The 19,316-nt window shown below is 54.6% G+C and overlaps 12 protein-coding genes across 12 annotated transcripts in view; 5 read left to right on the top strand and 7 right to left on the bottom strand.

Moving 5' to 3' along the window:
* The window catches only part of SNOG_04838 (hypothetical protein), a gene marked incomplete at both ends in the record, with an annotated part of 1,699 nt that extends 404 nt beyond the window's left edge, over positions 1-1,295 (bottom strand). Inside the window, one exon of the mRNA XM_001795199.1 lies at positions 71-1,295. Within this exon, the coding sequence (XP_001795251.1) occupies positions 71-1,295 (1,225 nt within the window). The remainder of the gene's footprint in view (positions 1-70) is intronic.
* Positions 1,296-2,126: 831 nt separating this feature from the next.
* On the bottom strand, positions 2,127-3,382 carry SNOG_04837 (hypothetical protein; the record flags this gene model as incomplete). Its single annotated transcript, XM_001795198.1, has 5 exons — positions 2,127-2,641; positions 2,692-2,826; positions 2,879-3,076; positions 3,207-3,234; positions 3,315-3,382. The coding sequence occupies 5 exons, from the start codon at positions 3,380-3,382 to the stop codon at positions 2,555-2,557; spliced, it is 516 nt and encodes a 171-aa protein (XP_001795250.1). The 3' UTR covers positions 2,127-2,554.
* Positions 3,383-3,893: 511 nt separating this feature from the next.
* On the top strand, positions 3,894-4,280 carry SNOG_04836 (hypothetical protein; the record flags this gene model as incomplete). The annotated part of the gene is made up of 2 exons (XM_001795197.1): positions 3,894-3,978; positions 4,057-4,280. 2 exons carry the CDS (start codon positions 3,894-3,896, stop codon positions 4,278-4,280), a joined length of 309 nt encoding a protein of 102 aa, XP_001795249.1.
* A 615-nt stretch (positions 4,281-4,895) lies between these two features.
* SNOG_04835 (hypothetical protein) lies at positions 4,896-8,280 on the top strand (the record flags this gene model as incomplete). The annotated part of the gene is made up of 2 exons (XM_001795196.1): positions 4,896-7,324; positions 7,374-8,280. The coding sequence occupies 2 exons, from the start codon at positions 4,896-4,898 to the stop codon at positions 8,278-8,280; spliced, it is 3,336 nt and encodes a 1,111-aa protein (XP_001795248.1).
* Positions 8,281-8,522: 242 nt separating this feature from the next.
* On the bottom strand, positions 8,523-9,133 carry SNOG_04834 (hypothetical protein; the record flags this gene model as incomplete). The annotated part of the gene is made up of 3 exons (XM_001795195.1): positions 8,523-8,654; positions 8,706-8,905; positions 9,079-9,133. 3 exons carry the CDS (start codon positions 9,131-9,133, stop codon positions 8,523-8,525), a joined length of 387 nt encoding a protein of 128 aa, XP_001795247.1.
* A 339-nt stretch (positions 9,134-9,472) lies between these two features.
* On the top strand, positions 9,473-10,839 carry SNOG_04833 (hypothetical protein; the record flags this gene model as incomplete). Its single annotated transcript, XM_001795194.1, has 2 exons — positions 9,473-9,977; positions 10,031-10,839. The coding sequence occupies 2 exons, from the start codon at positions 9,473-9,475 to the stop codon at positions 10,570-10,572; spliced, it is 1,047 nt and encodes a 348-aa protein (XP_001795246.1). The 3' UTR covers positions 10,573-10,839.
* Positions 10,801-12,150, bottom strand: SNOG_04832 (hypothetical protein; the record flags this gene model as incomplete). The annotated part of the gene is made up of 1 exon (XM_001795193.1): positions 10,801-12,150. The coding sequence occupies one exon, from the start codon at positions 12,148-12,150 to the stop codon at positions 10,954-10,956; it is 1,197 nt and encodes a 398-aa protein (XP_001795245.1). The 3' UTR covers positions 10,801-10,953.
* Positions 12,151-12,552: 402 nt separating this feature from the next.
* On the top strand, positions 12,553-13,473 carry SNOG_04831 (hypothetical protein; the record flags this gene model as incomplete). The annotated part of the gene is made up of 1 exon (XM_001795192.1): positions 12,553-13,473. One exon carries the CDS (start codon positions 12,553-12,555, stop codon positions 13,354-13,356), a length of 804 nt encoding a protein of 267 aa, XP_001795244.1. The 3' UTR covers positions 13,357-13,473.
* Positions 13,474-13,668: 195 nt separating this feature from the next.
* Positions 13,669-14,543, bottom strand: SNOG_04830 (hypothetical protein; the record flags this gene model as incomplete). Its single annotated transcript, XM_001795191.1, has 2 exons — positions 13,669-14,193; positions 14,247-14,543. 2 exons carry the CDS (start codon positions 14,541-14,543, stop codon positions 13,669-13,671), a joined length of 822 nt encoding a protein of 273 aa, XP_001795243.1.
* Positions 14,544-14,925: 382 nt separating this feature from the next.
* On the top strand, positions 14,926-16,932 carry SNOG_04829 (hypothetical protein; the record flags this gene model as incomplete). Its single annotated transcript, XM_001795190.1, has 3 exons — positions 14,926-15,070; positions 15,122-15,963; positions 16,012-16,932. 3 exons carry the CDS (start codon positions 14,926-14,928, stop codon positions 16,930-16,932), a joined length of 1,908 nt encoding a protein of 635 aa, XP_001795242.1.
* Positions 16,933-17,330: 398 nt separating this feature from the next.
* On the bottom strand, positions 17,331-17,900 carry SNOG_04828 (hypothetical protein; the record flags this gene model as incomplete). Its single annotated transcript, XM_001795189.1, has 2 exons — positions 17,331-17,738; positions 17,856-17,900. 2 exons carry the CDS (start codon positions 17,898-17,900, stop codon positions 17,331-17,333), a joined length of 453 nt encoding a protein of 150 aa, XP_001795241.1.
* Positions 17,815-18,884, bottom strand: SNOG_04827 (hypothetical protein). The gene is made up of 2 exons (XM_001795188.1): positions 18,212-18,884; positions 17,815-18,153 (listed from the first exon to the last, which is right to left on the bottom strand). The coding sequence occupies exons 1-2, from the start codon at positions 18,807-18,809 to the stop codon at positions 18,002-18,004; spliced, it is 750 nt and encodes a 249-aa protein (XP_001795240.1). The 5' UTR covers positions 18,810-18,884; the 3' UTR covers positions 17,815-18,001.
* Between the last annotated feature and the right edge of the window lie 432 nt (positions 18,885-19,316).

The following is a 19,316-nucleotide window of genomic DNA, read 5'->3' as shown; positions in this document are numbered from 1 at the left end:
GACGAATCACTACAAACATCCGAATCAATCTCAGACCTAACATAGCGCCCCCTCTCGCTCCCGGACACACAAGTATCGTCGTCGTCGCCCGTATCGGACTCGTAGCGGACTGGTGCGTCGTAGTCGCTACCAACATATGGCGACAGTGTTGAAGAAGAAGAGTACCGTCGCGCGATAGCGGGCGGCGGCGAAGGAGCGCGCTGGATTCGTGGGCGCAGTGATGACGAGGCGTGTGGTCTAGTGGGAGGACTAGACATGGATCGCTGGCGAGCGTGATCGGTGCTCGAGGAGAAGGAGATGTGCCTGCGAGATCGATACTGACCCCACTCGCTGGGAGCAGGGGACGAGGAGGCATAGTGATGTGCCGAAGGGGACGCTGAAGAGTCTCTGTGTCGGTCATTAGGGGAGGAAGAGGCGTAACGCCGTATTGCGCGTTCCCTGGATGCTTTTCGACTTCGATGACGCATTTCGTCTTCTTCGTCGCTCTCGTAGTGTATGCTTGGCGAAGAGGATGCGTAGCCTCCGGGCATGTGAGGAGACGGAGCCCGTCCTACGTCGTCGCTTCGTAGGGACTTGGATCTCCATCTGTCTCTTGTTTCAACAATGGAATCTTCATCGCTGTTCCAGCCTCCCAGTCTTGGTCTTTCTACTTCATCATCTCCACTGTCACCAACATAAGTCTGCACGTCAGTCTCACTCTCGCTATCGTACCTGACTCTTCTTGGCTCTAATTTCGGAACTGATCTTGACCTCTGTCTATGCGAATGTGTCTGATCAACAGGCATCTCATCGTATTCTTGTGGCACCCAATAGGCCCGCATGATTTCGTGATGATTCCCGAACTTGGCTTCTTTCATAATTCGGTGAATGGAATCTTGCTCCTTTGCTGATATACTTGGCATTGATGGGGAATATTCATCCTCATAGAATCCCCCTGGTACGTTTTGATGCCTTGGAGTATGCTGGGCATGAGCCCTAGCTGGTGTATGGTAGTCCTGGTCAATGTAGTCATCCCTGGCATCGACTGGAGGAGAGATGTAGTCTTGAGTCGAATAGCCAGTATTCTTACGCCTCGACCGACGTGCTGATTCAACGTACGGTCCGATGTGATCGTCTGGTCGTGGCATGCGTGCACGATCGATATAGTCAGCTCCCGGGCTGGACTGGTATGCATCATAGTAGTGTGCCCGACGCGGTGTAGTATGCTCAGTCCGATGGTCTCGTACATGCAGTCGATAATGCTCTGGTTCAGTACCGTGGTTGTAGCCGTATATGCGGAACTGTTCGTACGCCATGTTGAGTGGGGTCCGGCCGACTTCAGCCCTGGTCCGATGATGTGATACTGCAGCACGCGGGCAAAAGCGCAATTGCGGGAAAAGGCTAGATCTTGTTTCAAAGCTCTTGGGTGTTTAACATGCTTCTGTCATTTCTGATCGGTGTGGGAAAGTGAGGGAAGAGCCTCATGCGTGTACACGTGGTGGTGCACTAGCCCAAAGCAGTAGCGCTAGCATATCTGATGCACTACCCAGGTGTCTCTTTAACGGTGGTTCATAGCAAGCTTCAGGTTTGATTTTAATGAAAAACATAAAAGATGGAGGATCAATCCGAGACGCACACAAGTCGTGCACTCGGGGAGTCTCACCTTCCTAATTCAGGCTTCCTCAGCATGCGGTGTGCCAGTGTATGGAATACTGTCTACATCACTGGGCATCGCACATTCCTGATAATGTAGTCTCCTCAGTAAACATGATCAATCCCATGAAAAGATACCAGCCGTGTTGTCATAGGAGCGGTGGCCTGATTTCCTGCTCGTCCCCACTTACCGCTCGTCGACAAGAAGCGGGGCGGGTGCTCGGAATCGTGCAGCCGGCTGCGAAGCGATTCAACAAGTCAATTAAGCGTTTTGTGGGGACCAAAAGCTTTTCCATGTTCGGTAGAACGACAATCGCGCCGGGCAGGGGAGAGAATGACGAAGTTGAATGCTCATGTTGAGAGAATTTGATCAGCATGACAATCAAGGAAAAGCTGATACAGCATCATGAACAATTGCAAGTGCGAGTGAGTAGAATAGAAGCAGTACGAGTGATTGGATATGAGCGACTGTGTGAATCTCAGAGGCACGCGAGCAGAGCAAAACCAAGCACATTATTAGAAAGATCCTACCATTGCTGAACCCGATAGCTGCACAATCTCGACCACACACTCTGAGAAAATAACCCCTCCATCATGCCTCCCCAAGATGATGTACGTACGTTTCCAATGACACAAAAGATCCAGCGCAGTAAAACGCCCGAGAGTGACTGCCCAGAGAAGACTAGCCAGATAAGGCCAAACTCGTCTTCAGTTCTTTCTGGCCATTCGCATTCGCGGCCTTGCTCGATAGACGACTATAACACGCCCAGTTGCCGCCACCGTGTTGGTCTTGTCTGGTGTCAACATGGCGCAGTTGCGGCGGCCCCAGTATATTCACACAAGCCCCGACGGCATCTACAAGATCAGGCACTTCTTCGACTTCTTCTCTTTCCGGGTGAGCAGGGCAGCTCGTGTGGCGTGCTCAAACACCTCTCGGACACCCTCGTTCGTCTTTGCGGAGCACTCGAGGTACTTCTGGGCGCCAATCGTTCTTGCGGACATCTTCGGCCTGCGCCGTGTTAGTGAGGCAGTGGGTAGGGGGGATTGGCGAACACTGACCTGCTCTGGGGTTACCGGCTTCTGAGAAGTCTTGTGGAGCTCCTCAATGGTCTTCTGGTCGAAGCGCAAGTCCTTCTTGCAGCCGACGAGGATGATAGGCAGGCCCTGGCAGAAGTGAAGGACCTCGGAGATCCACTGCAGCACAGTTAGCGGCCGTTGATGCATAGGCGGAACACGTGGTTCGTACCTTCTCCTGCACGTTGTCGAGCGAGTCGGGCGAATCGATAGCGAAGCAAATCAGGATAACGTGCGAGTCGGGGTAGGAGAGCGGGCGGAGACGGTCGTAATCTTCCTGGCCAGCGGTATCCCAGAGGGCGAGCTCGACGTGCTTGCCGTCAACCTCGACGTCGGCGACGTAGTTCTCGAAGACAGTGGGGACATAGACCTATTGAGACGGCACAGTCAGTATGCGGATGATGTAATGGGCGTGCGTGGTGCTGGTGCGATGGGCAGCTGCGCGGGCCAGCTAGGCTGACGCAGCTCAGGGATGGAGGCAAAAGCGCGGCAGAACTGACCTCGGGGAAGGTGCCCTTGGAGAAGACGCTGCAGACGGTGCTGTTAGCGGGTGAAGGTCAAGGCCACGGGGGCAGCAGTCGGCGATGGCCGCGTGCACTAGTACGTACATGAGCAGACAAGTCTTTCCACAGGCGCCGTCACCGACAATAACGAGCTTTCGACGAATCTCGGCCATGGCGATGTGTGGGGTGGGTGCGGGTGTTGGCGGTGGTGTGGGTGCAGGAGGTGGTGCTGTTGCGAGAACAGAGTGTTAGCAGAGGATGGAGAGGAGTGGTGATTGAAGTAGGGTTGTGAAGACGGAGGCTGCGCTGCTGCTGAACACTAGGCGCTCAGTGCGCGGCTGGGCTCGTGCCTAGAGGCTGAGCTGTCCAAAACGGGCACAAGGGCAGGAATCGTGGCGGTGCAGCTACGAACCGTGATGCAATCGAATCAGAAGCGTGCGACAGAGCAGGCGAGCAAGCAGAGAGGGGGGGTGGGAGAGTGCAGTGCGAGAGGGTCGCTGTGTTGACGGGGCAGCGTTTGGCGGAAGTAGTCGCTTTAATGCGGCTAGCTCCTACACAGATAGCGACAGCGACAGCGACGATAACATCCATGGATGCATCCATACGCCCACGGTTGCTCCATGTGACGCCGTGACGCCGTGATGCGCTTCACCGTGAAGCCTCTGCGCACCGCTGCAACACGACATGGGCAATCGCCTGCCCGCTGCTATTCCTCCAGGACCTGCACGCCTGTTCCTGTTGGCTGCGACCACCAGTGTTGAGGTCACGGGTCTGCCTCCCGCGAGCGTTATTAGACACCCAGCGGTCGCTGTTTCAGCGCCAGTTTGATGTGCCGCTGCCAATACAGCTGCTGGCCCGTGGAGCCCTTTGCGTCGAGCTTGGGGCATTGTGTACAACGCTGCTGACAGTCGTCCATGTGCATGCACACCCGTGGACGGCCGTCCGCCGCTGGCTGGACTGTCCAACGCCCGCCATGGCCTGTCTGTCCACGCCATCCTGTGCCGTCTAGACTCTGGCACCGCCATCTGGGAAGGCCGGTCAAGACAGGCTCCCATGCCTTTGTGCAGGTAAACGTCGAGCAATCCCCGCAATGAACAAGGGTCCACCTCGGCTCACGTACCGCTGCTGCTGCTTGGCGCGTCGCGTACGTTGAGTGGACGACTGGAAGATAGTCGCCAGCGTCATAGGTCATATCAAGTTTGTCGTATATCAGCAATGGCACGTATGTCCAGGGTGAGACAGCGTATAGATCTGCAGCTTGGGGAGAGTTCCGCAGGAGTCAGACAGTGGTCCTCCGGGACAAGCAGCATGATGACCGGTGGTTGCTGCCGAGTAGGCGTGCATCGTCAGGCTGTGAGACAAAGTTGTTGTGTATTGTATGATGCAGTCGGCGCAACAGGCGACCCTTTGCAATTCTCAAGTGACTGCTCCTGAATTGCTGATGAATGCACCGTTCCCCTTGCTTCGGCGGAGTTCCACGTGAAGTGGTGAGTACGAAGTAGGCGCGCGTGTAATGTGGGGGCTAGGCTACTACTGACCTCACTGCGCGCGGAACCTCGTCGGGAACGCTTCAAGTGATATTACACGAACCACAGCAACTCTTCCATTCTTTTGCCTCCCGTTGCCCCGCCACCATCTCCCTACCGCTCACGAATCTGCGACTACCTCGACTTGAATCCACACACCATGGCAGACGAGCAACCGCCGCCACCGCCGCCACCGCCGCCACCGCCGCCGCAAGACATGGATCCTGAAAAGGTAGAGGAGCTCTCTAGACGTCCACCAAAGCGAGTCGCTGACGAAGACCTTTCGCAGATCCGTGCAAAGCGCCTTGCGAAGCTCGGGGGCCCCGCGAATCCGAATGGAAGCTCACAGTCCGCTTCAGCAGCCCCGTCAGCCCCGTCAGCCCCGTCAGCCCCGCCAGCCCCAGCATCGAGCAGCTCGTCGCCGAAACCTTCAGAAGCCCAAGCACCGCCGCCGAAACCGTCGCCTCAGCCCGCACCGGCCGCGAACCCTTTCTCTCAGCTGGGAATAAAGGCGGAAGGCGCGCCCAAGTCTTCCATCAACATCAAGCCCAAGGCCGCGCAACCGTCAAGTAGCGGGCCCCCATCACAGCCTGCAGCCAAGGCCCAGGACGTCAGTATCGAGACGTGGGAGGATCGTACACTCGGCAGCATCTTCCGGATAACTCTGGACCAGACCCGTACACAAGACACGCATGGCCACAGCTTGTACTTTGCATCCACGACCAAGGATGATTTGGAGGCAGATGGCAAACCGCTTCGCTTCACCACGGACATGCTGGATTCAGTTATCCTCGAGTCAGCGTCGAGCCACAGCCAAGGCTCAGCATTGGAATATCTGCTGGGCTGCTGGAAGCGCGTGTCCAAGCAGTTCAAGAGCCTGACCAGCAAGAGCGACCCAAAGCACGAGATCGTCAAGGAAGCTCGACGGCTATGTTTCAGCTACTGTATCTTTGCTGCGACTATCCCAGACATGTTCGGCGAAGAGATGCCTCCCACAAACGCGCTGGCTGACCACATTCTGCTCGGTCCCGATGACGACCGTGGTATCTGCTACGACTTCCTCACAGAGGCTAGCCACCGAATGGGCGAAGACGACTCTGTAAAAGAAGCTTTGGTAAGTGCCATGGAAGATGTGAGTCGACGACTAGTCAAGGTTTCCATGAATGGTGACTATAGGCCGTTCATGCTCGTGCTTCGAGTCTTCATTCGCTTCCCACCACTTGTAGCGGCGCTGGCACAGTCCGAAACGTTTCTGCCCACGGACATAGAGGCGCAACAGATTGAGACAAGCTCTTTTCTGGGCCCATTCTTCCGTCTGTCCCCCATGCAAGGCGAAGTCGCACTCAACTATTTCGCTGGTTCCGCATCCCAAGACAAGGGCCTGATTGCAAACGCTCAGCGCGCTCTACGTATGACGCTCCAAACCCATCAGGATGAGTTGCTTGACATTGCCAATGCCTTCATCAAGAACAAGGAGTCGCGAGAGAAAATGCTGGACTGGTTCGCCCTGACCGTAAACAAAAACCACAAACGACGCGCTATGCAGGTTGACCCCAAGGTTGTTTCGTCTGACGGATTCATGGTCAATGTTACCGTCATTCTCGATCGTCTATGCGAGCCCTTCATGGATGCATCTTTCTCCAAGATTGATCGTATCGAGGTTGACTATTTACGGCGATCGCCACGCGTTGATATCAAGGATGAAACCAAGATCAATGCGGATGACAAGGCTTCAGAAGAGTTCTATAGCGAAAGCGCGAGCGGCACGAATAACTTTATCAGTGAGGTTTTCTTCCTAACTGTGGCTGCGCACCACTACGGAACTGAGGCCGCGAATGCGAAGCTGTCCAACCTACAAAAGGACGTAAAGTATCTCACAAAGGAGCTTGCCAGGATTGAGACCGAGCGCCACAAGTATGCCTCAAATCCGGCACAACTGGCGATATTCGACAATCATGTGCAGAAGCTCAAACATCAGATTGAGCGGGGCCAGTGTATCATATTGGCGATCCAGGGTGTCTTGCTTGATGAGACTACTCAAGCTCGCTCGATGCAGCTCATGCGATATGTAATTGTATGGCTTTTGCGGCTCGCGTCGCCAGGTACAGCCTTTCCGAAACAGGAATTGCAGTTGCCGCTACCCAAAGAGCAGTCTACAGCGTTCAAGTGCCTCCCGGAGTACTTTGTCGAAGATATTGTTGGTAATTTCAAGTTCATCACGCGATGGATGCCGCACATTGTTACCTCAACCCAGTGCGAGGAGCTGGTGAAGATTTGCATCGCATTCTTGAGGAGTTCAGAATACATCAAGAACCCATACCTCAAGTCTGGCCTAGTCACAATTCTCTACCACGGTGTGTGGGCCATCCCTGGGCGACCCAAGGGTGTGCTCGGGGACACCTTGTTTGCTCACGACTTTGCGACAAAGCATCTGCTGCATGCATTGATGAAGTTCTACATTGAGTGTGAGAGCACTGGGACTCACACGCAATTCTACGACAAGTTCAATATTCGCTACGAGATATTCCAGGTAATCAAGTGTATATGGCCGAACACCATGTACCGGGAGAATCTCGCGACAGAGGCAAGGTATTTCTCTTCGAACTCATTGAACACTTCATAAACTAACCTATCCCAGGGTCAACCTCGCATTCTTCGTCCAGTTCGTCAATCTCCTCCTCAACGACGTTACTTTCGTGCTCGACGAATCCTTCACAGCCTTCAAGGAAATCCATGACATTTCCAAGCTTCTCGAAGACTCACCAGCAGACATGGACCAAGCCGCCCGACAAGAAAACGAAGAAAAGCTGTCCGCAGCCCAAGGCAAAGCCAAATCATACATGCAACTCACCAACGAAACAGTCGCCATGCTCAAGCTCTTCACCGAAGCGCTTGCAGACTCCTTTACGAAGAAGGAAGTTGTTGTACGTCTAGCTCATATGCTCGACTACAACCTCGAAGCTCTTGTCGGTCCCAAGCGTGCATCCCTGAGGGTTAAGAACCCAGAGGACTACGGCTGGAATCCGCGGCAGATGCTGGCTGAAGTCACAGATGTATACCTGAACTTGCAAGGCAAGCAGTCTTTCATCGAAGCTGTGGCTACAGATGGACGGGCCTACCGCCCAGAATACTGGACCGAAGCTCATCGCACCCTGGCACGTTATGCGCTCAAGAGCCCTGAGCAACTAAAGGAGTGGGAGAACATGGCATCAGCAATCGAGACCGCGAAAACACGTGCAGATATTGAAGAAGCTGATTTGGGTGAAATCCCAGACGAGTATGAGGACCCGCTTATGGCGACGCTCATGGAAGATCCTGTCATCTTACCGATCAGTAAGATCGTCGTGGACCGCAGCACGATTCAAAGCCATCTGCTGAGTGATCCCCATGACCCGTTTAACCGCACGCCGCTCAAACTGGAGGATGTCATTCCAAATGACGCGCTGAGAGATGAGATTGCGAACTGGAAGGCGAACCGCCTGGCGCAGAAAATTGAGGAGCGTAGAGTAGCGGAGGCGGGTGGCGAACCGATGGATACATCATAGAGGTTGGTTTGCTCAACTTTTCAATTCAGAAGAAGTGCATTCGTGGCGTCTGGGCTTTTATTTGTTAACGGATCCCGTGTGTTGGGGATCTGACATGGGAATGATTAGAGAGACAAATGTGGCTTCACGCTTACGCTGTCTTAATTCCGCCCACGGAGATGATATCATGAACGAATCAAGAGGGTTTCCAACATATTAAGACTGTTATACAATTTTCGTGGCACTGGTCTAATGATACACTCTTAAGCACTCTTCTCTTCCTTCTCCCTCTTCCCAAACGTGTATGCCAATCCACATCCGACAATGTTGACGGCGCAGAGTGCGAGAGATGCACCTCTTACTGCGCCTCGTACAGTGAACTTGTTCTTAAGACCCTGGGTCGTGTTTTAGTACGTCTCCGGTTCGTCAAATAACTCAAAACTTACTTGTGACCGGCGCATGGCGAGCAAAGCATACAAGCCACTCCAGGCTGCAGTGACACCCGCCGCATCGGTCTTGTAGTTGGAAAGGTTTAGGTAGGATGAGAAAAGCAGGATTGGTGGGAAGAGCATGGGTAGAGGCTGGAAGGGGCGTGCATGTTGGGCGGTGATTAGAGTTGCTAGGAGGGTTGGAGGGACGGAGTTTTCTGTCCTGTTTGTTAGAATGAATGTTGTTTTTGAGAGTTGATTTCAATGTAGAGAAAGCACGTGGGCCTGGACGCTTGATGTACAGTGTATGGATCGACATCCATGAATGTACGAGACATTTTGGTAGCACGTGAGTGCCCAGGTGACGTCGGGAAGGAGTTGGTGAACGTACCTCCCCAATTTCTTAGCGATTGGAGCGCTGATTGCTTTGCTGGTTCGGCGGCCATTGTGTATTGTGTGATTATCGGAGAGGAGCAAGGATCAAAGGTGTGTGCACAGCGCAAAAGAGTGAATTGAAAGCCGAATTCAATGACGTCCGGGGTCGACTAAGCGCGGTGGCCCGTGCCATCCCAGCCTTACCCTACACCTCCAGACTTCTGGACAGATGCGCGGACCCGTATCGAGTACTGGAGCCCGCGGCTCGACCACACTTCACCTACCAGCGCCAACATCAACACGTCGCTTACAACGCACAACAACAACTTCGGCCTTGGGTACGCCCGTGAATATAATCCGCCTGCCCACGCGGCACCTCTCTCACGACACCCTCCGCTCCCACCACAACAATGTCCGGCAAATCGTCCGGCGCGCAACCACAGAATGGCGACGCCAAATCACGCAGTCACCACGATGGCAGCAGCGGGCGCGCGTTCACCGTCGAGCAAAAAGCTGCCGTAATACGCATAAAACGCTGCACGCCCACGGCTTACTACGAAATCCTCGGTCTCGAAGCCGTAAAATCGACATGCAGCGATAGCGACATCAAAAAGGCGTACCGGAAACTGAGTCTACTGACGCACCCTGATAAGAATGGCTACGAGGGTGCGGACGATGCGTTCAAGCTGGTCAGCAAAGCGTTCCAGGTCTTGAGCGATCCGGATAAGAAGAAGAAATATGATCAGTTTGGAGGGGATCCTGATGCGAGGTTTAACCCAGCGACGGCTGCGGGAGGTGGATTTGGAGGCGGCGGCGGCGGTGCTGGGTTCCCACGAGGAGGAGGATTCCAAGAAGAAATGACGCCAGAAGAGCTGTTTAGACAGTTCTTTGGTGGGGCGTTTGGAGGCCCATTTGGTATGTAACCTCCCAAACTGCTGTAGGCGAACAATCACTAACATATCCAACAGGCGGCATGGACACCGGTCCCGGCTTCGTCTTCAACCTCGGCGGCGGCCCCGGCATCCGCGTCCACCAATTCGGCGGCGGTGCCCCGCGACGACGACCCGGCACCGCACAACCCCCCGGCGCAGAACCCCAAGCCTCACTCAGCTCCACAATCTCCAACCTCCTCCCGCTACTCTTCCTCTTCGTGCTCCCGCTGCTCTCCTCGCTCTTCTCCAGCCCCGCCGACGTCGGCCCCAAAATCGTCTTTGAAACGCCGCGACACCCCATGACCAAGGAGCGCATCACGTCGCGATTCAAAGTCCAGTACTTTGTCGATCCGAGAGAGGTGCACGAGTACAATCCCAAGAAGTGGCGGAAACTGGACGAGGAGGCTGAGCAGCAATATGTTCACGGGCTGTCGGTGCGGTGTCAGCATGAGCAGAATCAGCAGCGGAGAATGATGGAGGATGCACAGGGTTGGTTTTACATTGACCAGGAAGCCATGGACCGGGCGCGGAAAATGGAGCTGAAGAATTGTAGAAAGCTGAAGAAGATGGGGCTGTAGGGTACGACGTCGGGCTTGTTGTGTTGTTGTGATTATAGTAGTTGCAGTTCTGGATATTGTTGATAATGGGCCAGTGGTTGCTTTTGGAAGAGTTGGGATAGATATCATGGCTTGCATGGCGCATTGAGGCGTTGGAGAGCAGAGCAGAGAAGACAAGAGGCATTGCTTTGGCGAGTCTTGGAATTGCAAATTCTCATCTGCGTCCAGCGAGGTCATTGTTCTTGTCTTGTAGCACATCTTCAATCTGATTGTATACAAGACTACAAACTTCACATTCTGTCTTACATGCAATGCAAGGTATTTGTCTTCTCTTCTTCCACGCAACTGTTGACTCTATCTACGGGTATCCACTACACATGGCCAACTCCAACCTACTTCCTTCTAAGCGCTGTTAACAGGCTCGCCCTTCTCATTAATCAAGCTCTCCTCGGTCTGGACAGGACCCTCTCCAACGCCAGTGAGAATGATCCTGCTGACACCCTCTTCAAGCATCGCAATAGCGGGTCCAGCCTCCGTCTTGACCTTTTCAAGCGCCTCAGCGTTCGCCTGGACCTTGCTTCCTCTCTCGCCCTGCCATCCATCCTTCTCATTCAAAATAGTCTTGAACAGGCCAGCAACCTCCTTCTCGTTTTCCTCCTCGTAGTACACGACAGCGTTCGGGCCCGCGTCAAAAGTGTACGCCGCAATGATCTTCCCAGCAGCAGCGTTGATAGCTTCAACGACCTTGATAGCCGCACGCGAGATATCATTAAGGTAGAAAATCGGCGGGAACGTGTCCAAACACGTAGCGTGGAAGGAGTTTGAATCCATCATAGCCAGTTTGCCGAATGCTTCAAAATCCTTGTTCTGGATCGCTTCCTGCATTTCCTTCATGCGCCTGGGCACCGTCTCGGCAGCGCGGGATTGGAACAAGGTTGACGTCGCGACGGTGGTTTGCATGCCTGTTGTGCTGGACACGCCCTTCTTCGCGGCACTAACGACAAGAATGACGGCGCGCATGTTGGGCCAGTGTGATGCGGGGGCGACTTGGAAAGCCACGCTGTCGCTGCCATCGGTGGCGGAGCCCTGTTCCCAGCCTACATAGCCGCCGAACAGACTCCGGCATGCAGAGCCAGAGCCTTGTCGTGCAATGCGGGACAGGTCGGTGGGCGAGGAAGGGAGGACGTAGAGGTTGGCGATGGCGCGAACAAGCGCGGCGAATCCGGCAGCGGAACTGGCGAGACCAGCAGCCGTGGGGAAGTTGTTCTCAGACACGATGCGGAGAGGGAGGTCGGCGAGCTTGGGCAGGCTCGAGTCCTTCTCTTCTAGTTGTTTGCGGAGAGCACGCAGCTCGCGGAAGCAGGCTTGTGTCCGTGCGCCGGACACATCTTGAGACTGGCCGTTGAGGAAGAGGGCGTCCTGGCTGGGGTAGGTGGAGGAGCAAGACGCGGTGGTGTGCGTGCGGAGATCGGCTTGCGAGAGGGTCACGCTGAGGGACGAGTTGGTGGGGAGGTTGAGCTTGGGGTCGCGCTTCCCCCAGTATTTTATGACGGCGATATTTACCGGGGCGGTAGTGCTGGCTCGGTGGATGTCTGACATGGTGGCTGAAGTCAATTAACAGGCGTGGGTGTGGTCGAGGTAGGGGGTCGGATGGGAATTTGGCGGGGTGGAATTGTTTATGCAGGGTCTTGTTGGGATGCTTAGGACGAACTCGAAGGAGCCACCCGTGAATTAATTGATTGAGGATAGTCAAAATATAGCACCAAAAGACAAAAGCCCCGCAGGAGTTCTTTTATACGCTTAGCTCTATACTAAAGCAACAGAGCACATGGACTTCATGCTTCATGTCCCCTCCAAAGCGGTGAACAGGCATGCCGACCAATCAGACTGGTCCGGATTCCGAAGCTCGAACTTTTTGTACTCGACCACCGTCACCATCCGGAGTCCCACATCTTCAACCTCCACAACCTCACAACCTCACAACCTCACAACTTCACAACAATGTCCTCCCAAGACGACCCAGCAGCCGCCTGCCCCGTCGACCACAAAACACGAGAAGCATGGCTCGCCCAAGCCCGCGCAAACGGCACGCCGCCCGCAAACCCACATACTAGCACGCCTTCACCACCACCCGCGCCCACCCAGGCGCAATCCTCCAGCGCCGTCCAAACATCCTGCGACTCCTCCGCTCTCGACCAATCCACCTCCTCTCCCGCCCCAACCTCCACATCCATACTCTCGCAACTCAAACTCGCCACCGACCGCGAAGTCAGCACAATACCACGGGCCCTCCCGTCTGCTGCCTCTGCCCCAGCCCGCCCCGCCAACAACGAGCGCGACACAGCCCCCGACAAGAAGACCGGAAACTGGATCTACCCGTCCGAGCAAATGTTCTTCGACGCCATGCGCCGCAAGTCCTTTGACCCCGAAGCCAGCGACATGCGCACCATCGTGCCCATCCACAACGCCGTCAACGAGCGCGCATGGTACGAGATCAAGAAGTGGGAAGCCGGTCGGTCGGACACATGCGGCGGCCCCAAACTCGCGAGTTTCTCGGGCTTGTCGACGAGTCTGACGCCGAGGGCACGGTGGCGCAGTCTGATGGGCTATCAGACGCCGTTTGATCGGCATGATTGGGTGGTGGATCGGTGCGGCGAGAAGATTGAGTATGTTATTGATTTCTACGCGGGTGGCGGGAGTGGGGCGAAGAAGGGCGAGGGACTGAATTTCTATCTGGATGTGAGGCCGAAGCTGAACAGTTGGGAGGGATGGAAGATGAGAGTTGCGAGGTATTGGGGATTCTAGAGTGGAGGAGAAAGGGCATGTGTATGATAGGGATGTACGATGTGACGAAGCAATTGTAGTATATATGCATCACATAGAGGCGTTATCAATTGGGTGCTTGAACACGTTAGAGGTAAATCTTCTTGTATGCGCAGATTGGACCATTTGGATCATAAAGCTGGAATAAGACGGTATTAGAGCTTCGCTTTGAACGTGATATGCAACGTCTTCAAACGACTGTAACAAACTCAACCCAAAACTGACATGCAACGCCATGGTATCAAAGTGCTCCCTTCGCCCGTATATACACTCCGCTCTTCCTTGCAAGTTGAATCAATCCAACGTGACAGCCAGCACAATAATGACCAACACCATGCCCAAGATCAACAACAGGATGCACGCCTTGCTCCTGGCGCTCTTCTGGTAATTGCTCGCCTGCTTCAGGTTCACATGCGCTCCCTGGCTGGCGTCATGCGTAACCTCGACATTCTCTTCAATAATGTCCAACTGTGCGCCCTGCTCATGTACCATGTGCGCGACATCTCTGAACAGCTCGTTCAACTCTCCCACGCTCTGTTCGATGTTGCGGATCTCGGATTCGCGCTCGATGATGAGGGATTCTTGGAAGTCAACCTCGTCTTGGTTGGCGAGGCGAAGCTGTTCTTGCTCCTGCTGTTGGTGAGTGCCAAAGTCGCCGCCTGACCGCTCTTCACTCGGGGACTGTGCGTCTAGCGCTGCGCGGGCAGCTTGTGCGGAAGACTTCTCCTTCTCCAGGGCGGCTTTTTGGAGTTGTTGGAATTCCTGGAGGGAGGCGCGGAATTCACGCTGGAGCTTGGACTGAGTGAACTTTTGGGAGGGCTGGAGGCACGTTAGCTATCAGGACTCGTTGGGAGTGCGAGGCAGCGGCATACTCCAACGTCAGGCCAGGTGGTGATGTTCTTGATGCCCTCGCCAATCTCCTTGAACGTGTCGGATGTCTCTTCAACAGTCGTCTTCACGCGCTCTCGCACGCGGGGTGTCTCGTGCTTTGTCCCGAGCTTGGCCACCTCGGTAGATAGGCGGGCGACGTTGCGGGTCAGGGCGAAGAGGTCGTCGGACAGCTTGCTGGCGAAGTCGCGGAACTCTGGATCATCGGCATACTGGGGATCATCGCTTCGGCGGAAGTTGGTCGGTTGCGACTCCAGGTTGGACGAGTGTTGGAACGACATGGTGATGTGCACGAGGCCGGCGGGCTCCTGTCGTACTGCGGAGGGGTTTTGGGAGTTGTTCGAGGCTATGCGACCGGACCTCAGTAATGTAGCAGCCTGGAGAGGTCGGGTGTGGGGAAGGAGGTCGTTGCCCGGAGGCTGGAGGTTCCTGGCAATGACGAATGGCGCAGCCGCACGAGACGTCTTGGCGCGCGGCGGAACCACGCGTTAGCTCCGTTGACTTGTGTTTGTTTGACCTTTGACCTGCAAAGAGTGAAGTTGAGCACAGCGCTGCCCTCTCATCCCTCCTTTTCGGGCACAGCAACGCCCTCCACACTCTTTAGCCAGGCCATGATATAATTTCTGACCTCAATCTGCCGCCACATCCCCGCCCGTCGCAATCATGGCACTCCCAACCCTGGGAGCGCAGGTGCGCCCGTACCGGGACTTCCTCACTCCAGCTCTGCACAGGAGATTCACCAAAGCTAGCCGATATACACTACTGCTTTGCTATTTCATCGCGTGTTTCATGGGAGAGTGGGACAACGGTGAGCTGGACTCGCTTGCATTCTGGTGGAGCGCATACTGACACTTCACAGCACTCTGGCTATGGTTCCCCATTGGTCCCACAGGCATTCGCACGTGCATGATCTTCCTCCCCGCTCTGATCATTTATGTACTTCGAGTCGCGCAATGGCATGTCGGCGAGCGCCATACATCCACACGCTTCGAGACCGCCCAAAAGTACTTCTTCCGCAAATCCACCATCCTCACCCTCGCATTCTACGCTTTCTCGGCATGGCTGTACGGAGAGGTTTACATATGGTCGCGACCCAGCCAGGCCAAGCTCGGCTTCACCGACATGGGACGCGCACACGAGCGCTTGAAGCTCAATGAGCGGCCGCTCTACCTGCGACTCTTGTTCTTCTTCCTGGCCATTGTCCAAACCGCTACCCACCTTTGCGAGGATTATGACTCCATTCGCGTGCCGGCCATGAAACCAAGGAAGAACAATGACGACTCCACTATTACCGTGCCAGCAGGCACATCATCCAACCCCAGGCAGACCCTTGTCAAGATGCTCCCCAGCATTTTAACGACCTCGGCAATCCTCACAGCATTTTCGCTGGTGGCTGGCACATTTCTCTACTTCGTTGGACCTCGCCATCTGATCTGGGACTATTATTACAGCTTCAGCCGCACCTTCATCAGTTTGTCAAAGACCTCCAAACCCACTGGAGTTGCACCGTTCTTGCCGCTCGTGTGGGGCTTTCTGCTCGAAGGAAGTTTACTTGTTGCTCTGTGGCAATTCGTGAATAAGGCCTTCGACCTGTATATTGCCCAGGAGCCTTTGAAGAATGACCAGCCCATCACCAACGACTCAAAGGATCCTAACGGAACGCTACTGAACGGTCTCAAGTCGAAGAAGGAAGCTGTCAAGGTAGGCGAAAATCTTCACAGCACATGCATCAGAGCTAACATGACCTAGGCCATTGCACTGTGGGAGCTTGCTTTAATCACAGACTCCTTTCCCGAGCGTCGAAAGACCATTTACGGCGAGCTTGAGCGCAAGAAAGCATCGACGTTCCAGCAGGTCACTGATATTTGTCTGGCCGAGATCAAGTTCCTCATTGAACGCTTGAACGTTGCGCTTGATCCAACCTGGCGCCCGCAGCCCTCTACTGGCACACAACAGCCATCTCCACCGGTGCAGCTCGTTCCGCAAATCTCTCAACCCCTCAAAGTTGACCAGATTGCGGCCGCACCATCGAAGCCTATCTCGAAGTGGGAACAGGTCTCGGATACAGCAGCCAGCATTGCCAAATCACACAGCGCGCCTGGCAATGCACAGCAAGCATATGGCCGCGAAGCCCTCAACAAGGGTCTCAAAAAGGCACAAGAAGGAAAACAACAGGCCGAAACTGCCGTCGGAACATACTACAACAAACTTGTGTCTTCGCCTCTTGGCTGGCCTTTCCGCCATTCTCTTGAACGCACCACCAGCATCATCGTGCTTGGCGCACCCTATTCGCGCATCTCTCTTATTTGCAACGCCATTACCGCTCTGACTAATCTCACTACTTTTTCCCTCAAGCAAGATGAACTTGGCCACTTTCACCATGGCGTGCCATCTATCATCCGCATCTTCACAAATGCCATCAACAGGATTGACGACTACATGGCCGCTGTGCAGGTGCACTGGAGTGACTACGAGTCCCTCAAGAAGCCAGAAGCTGAACGCAAGAACGTGCCGCAGGTCAATGAAGTCAGAGAATGCTTGAGAGAGGGTCTAGAGAGGATCTTGGGGACGTTTAACGAGTTCTTGGGTGGTATGGGGTTGACCAAGCTGGAAATATTGGACGCAAAGAAGGCAATTGGCACGAAGGTGCCGGAGATGATTCAGGCTTGATCGACGAGGAACTTGTGCACGTTGACTCGTGATTGCAGAATGAGACTGATACCCATAATGAAAAGTCCAGATACTCTACATATCTTGCCAATACGCTGTAGTTATTGTGATTGACGTTCTAAGTGTCATCTCGAATGGGTCGAGCATTTTCCATCACACACTAGCAACCACTTCCAGCATACTTCCCCTTTATTCCATCACAAAACCACGCCGCACAAATTTGCATGCAAACAACACGATACACAATCCCCTCCCCACAGAGAACTACCGAACGGCATCCTGACTTCCCGCCGCACAGACTCACCCAATCACCCACAAACTTTACATGCTACATAGAACGGCTGGAGAAGGCGAACCGGACAATTAGGAGGAAGTTTATACACTGCGACTATAAGTACTTAGATCAGCCACAGCGCACAGGTCCGTCGTGGATTGCACGGCGCCCGGAGAAACTTCCGGGAGGCGCACGTCTGATTGGTTCGTAGGCATGCTTCCGACGCTAGAGGTTTGTAGCGGGAGAAGGTTTGCGGCAGCGAGGAAGGTTTGGAAGGGGACGGCAACTGTGGCAAGGTTTCGAGAAGGACGGCAGTTGTTGGGGGAATGTGTAGTGCGACGAAAAGGCAGAAGGCCGGAGATGGGCTGCGGGAGGGGACTGGGATAGAGTTTTGAGGAGGGCGAGCAGGGTGCGTCATGGGCTTCAGAGGTGGGCGAGTTGGTGGGATGGGATTGTTGGTTGTTAGAGAGATTTGGAGCGGAGTGGTTTCCCGTCGAGTGATGACGGTGTTGATAGTGGCTAGAGGCACACACTGGGCTTCTGCAGATGTGCAGATGTGAATTCATTGGTAGTGCATTTGACAGATTCTTGTGGTGCGATGTGTTATGTTGTTCGCGTCTGCATAGGAGTACTAGATGCTTGATCTTACATGTTTATTTATACAGGTGAGTAGTGGTACATTGTCGTAATGCATGGCTTGCTGTGAGTAAGCACGACGTGCTATTTATTTATGCAACGGCGAGAGGAATGGAACAGACAGCAGAGCATGAGGTCTGCCGTGCACGAAGCAAGAGATCATGTCTTCTTGGGCTTCTTCTTGCCAATGTTGTAGCCCCAGGACCGGAGTGTCTTCACGACCTTGGGGAGGACGGCTGCGGTGAGTGGTACCCGGACGAAGATGAAGGACTTGTGGACAATGTATGCGAGGCCGAGCTGGGTCCAAATTGCTGCGACATAAGTTAGCCAACACAACGCAATCCCCAACGTAACAAGTAGGCGCCTTACAGGCATCTGCTCCGCTTCTGATTGCGACTTCGGCTGCTCCAATGTTCCCTTCTCTTGCGGTCGCTTCTGCAACATCCTCTGGTATGGCATCCTGTGCCTTCTTCCCCGCATCTGGAAACGCCATTCGTACTATGCTCCAGAAGGCGTTCTTGATTACATCCTCATAGTGGCCAATCCGGTCGGTACCCAGCAGGCGTACAGCCAGAAAGCAAAAGGGGAAGTCGAGCAGTGACAGGCCAAAGTACACGCCTACCGCGGTCCAGCCATACTCACGAGAGAGGGCCTTCAGACGCTGTGACAGCGAAAGTGCCGGTTCAGGGCTGCCCAGGTGTGGCGTTGGATCGGGGCGCTGGGGCGGTGGAAGGTCTTTCTTGACACGCCAGGACCGGAAGCGGCGGCCCAGGGCAGACCGCTGATATCGCCAGTATAGGAGGCCAGTCTGGCGGAGGGTCGACTGGACGGCTTTTGGACGTGCTCCCGCGTGAGTTGCCGTAAAGAAGGAGCGCAGGAACGGCGTCGCTGGGCGGGTGCCCAAACCGCGCGAGACAGGCCCGAAAAGGAGCTGCTCTGTCCAGAGGCGTGCGACTCGTGTCTTCATTGCATGAATTGTGGAGCGGGCAAGAGAGTCACTACTCACGTGCGTAACCGAACCATGAGCAGTTGCAGGTCGAGGTTTCAAGAAGGCCGTCGCCGCGAAAAGTTACCAGAGGTGACGCATGCCGATCATGGCCAACTTTTCAGCAGGGTCCGCCGGCCCGAATAAATCTCCGATGGCTTCCAACATGCCAATCAGTCTTCGCGGGCACGCCAATCCGTCCCAACATGTCAAACCTTCACCTTCATCGCCAGACGAGTGCGAAAGTCTTTTTTGCTCGGCAACCGTCCATCTTGATGCATTGTGCCTCGCAGATTTTGATGTTCCGAATTTCCGGTACCGAATTAACATGGCAAGGGGCGCCCTACACTATCTGTGCTGAGTCGCGCCGCATTGGCAAAGGCCCGAGCCACAACTCCATACTGTACAGTCCGAGAAGCCTGTGTACGATCAAACATGGCAATCAAAGGCTTCGTCGAGGTTCCCCAGCTTGTGCCGTCACCCAGGCCC

This window comes from Parastagonospora nodorum (assembly GCF_000146915.1).
Source record: "Parastagonospora nodorum SN15 chromosome Unknown scaffold_7, whole genome shotgun sequence".
NCBI classification, from domain to species: Eukaryota; Fungi; Ascomycota; class Dothideomycetes; order Pleosporales; family Phaeosphaeriaceae; genus Parastagonospora; species Parastagonospora nodorum.
The sequence above is the reverse complement of the archived record's forward strand: the minus strand, read 5'-3'. Positions and strand labels throughout refer to the sequence as shown.

Bases quoted from the DNA above. Each gene is read 5' to 3' on its own strand.
- SNOG_04827 (XM_001795188.1), bottom strand. From the start codon at position 18,809: ATGAAGACACGAGTCGCACGCCTCTGGACAGAGCAGCTCCTTTTCGGG. The intron at 18,154-18,211 runs GTAAGGCGCCTA...CTTATGTCGCAG, and splicing joins CAGAAGCGGAGCAGATGCCT to CAATTTGGACCCAGCTCGGC.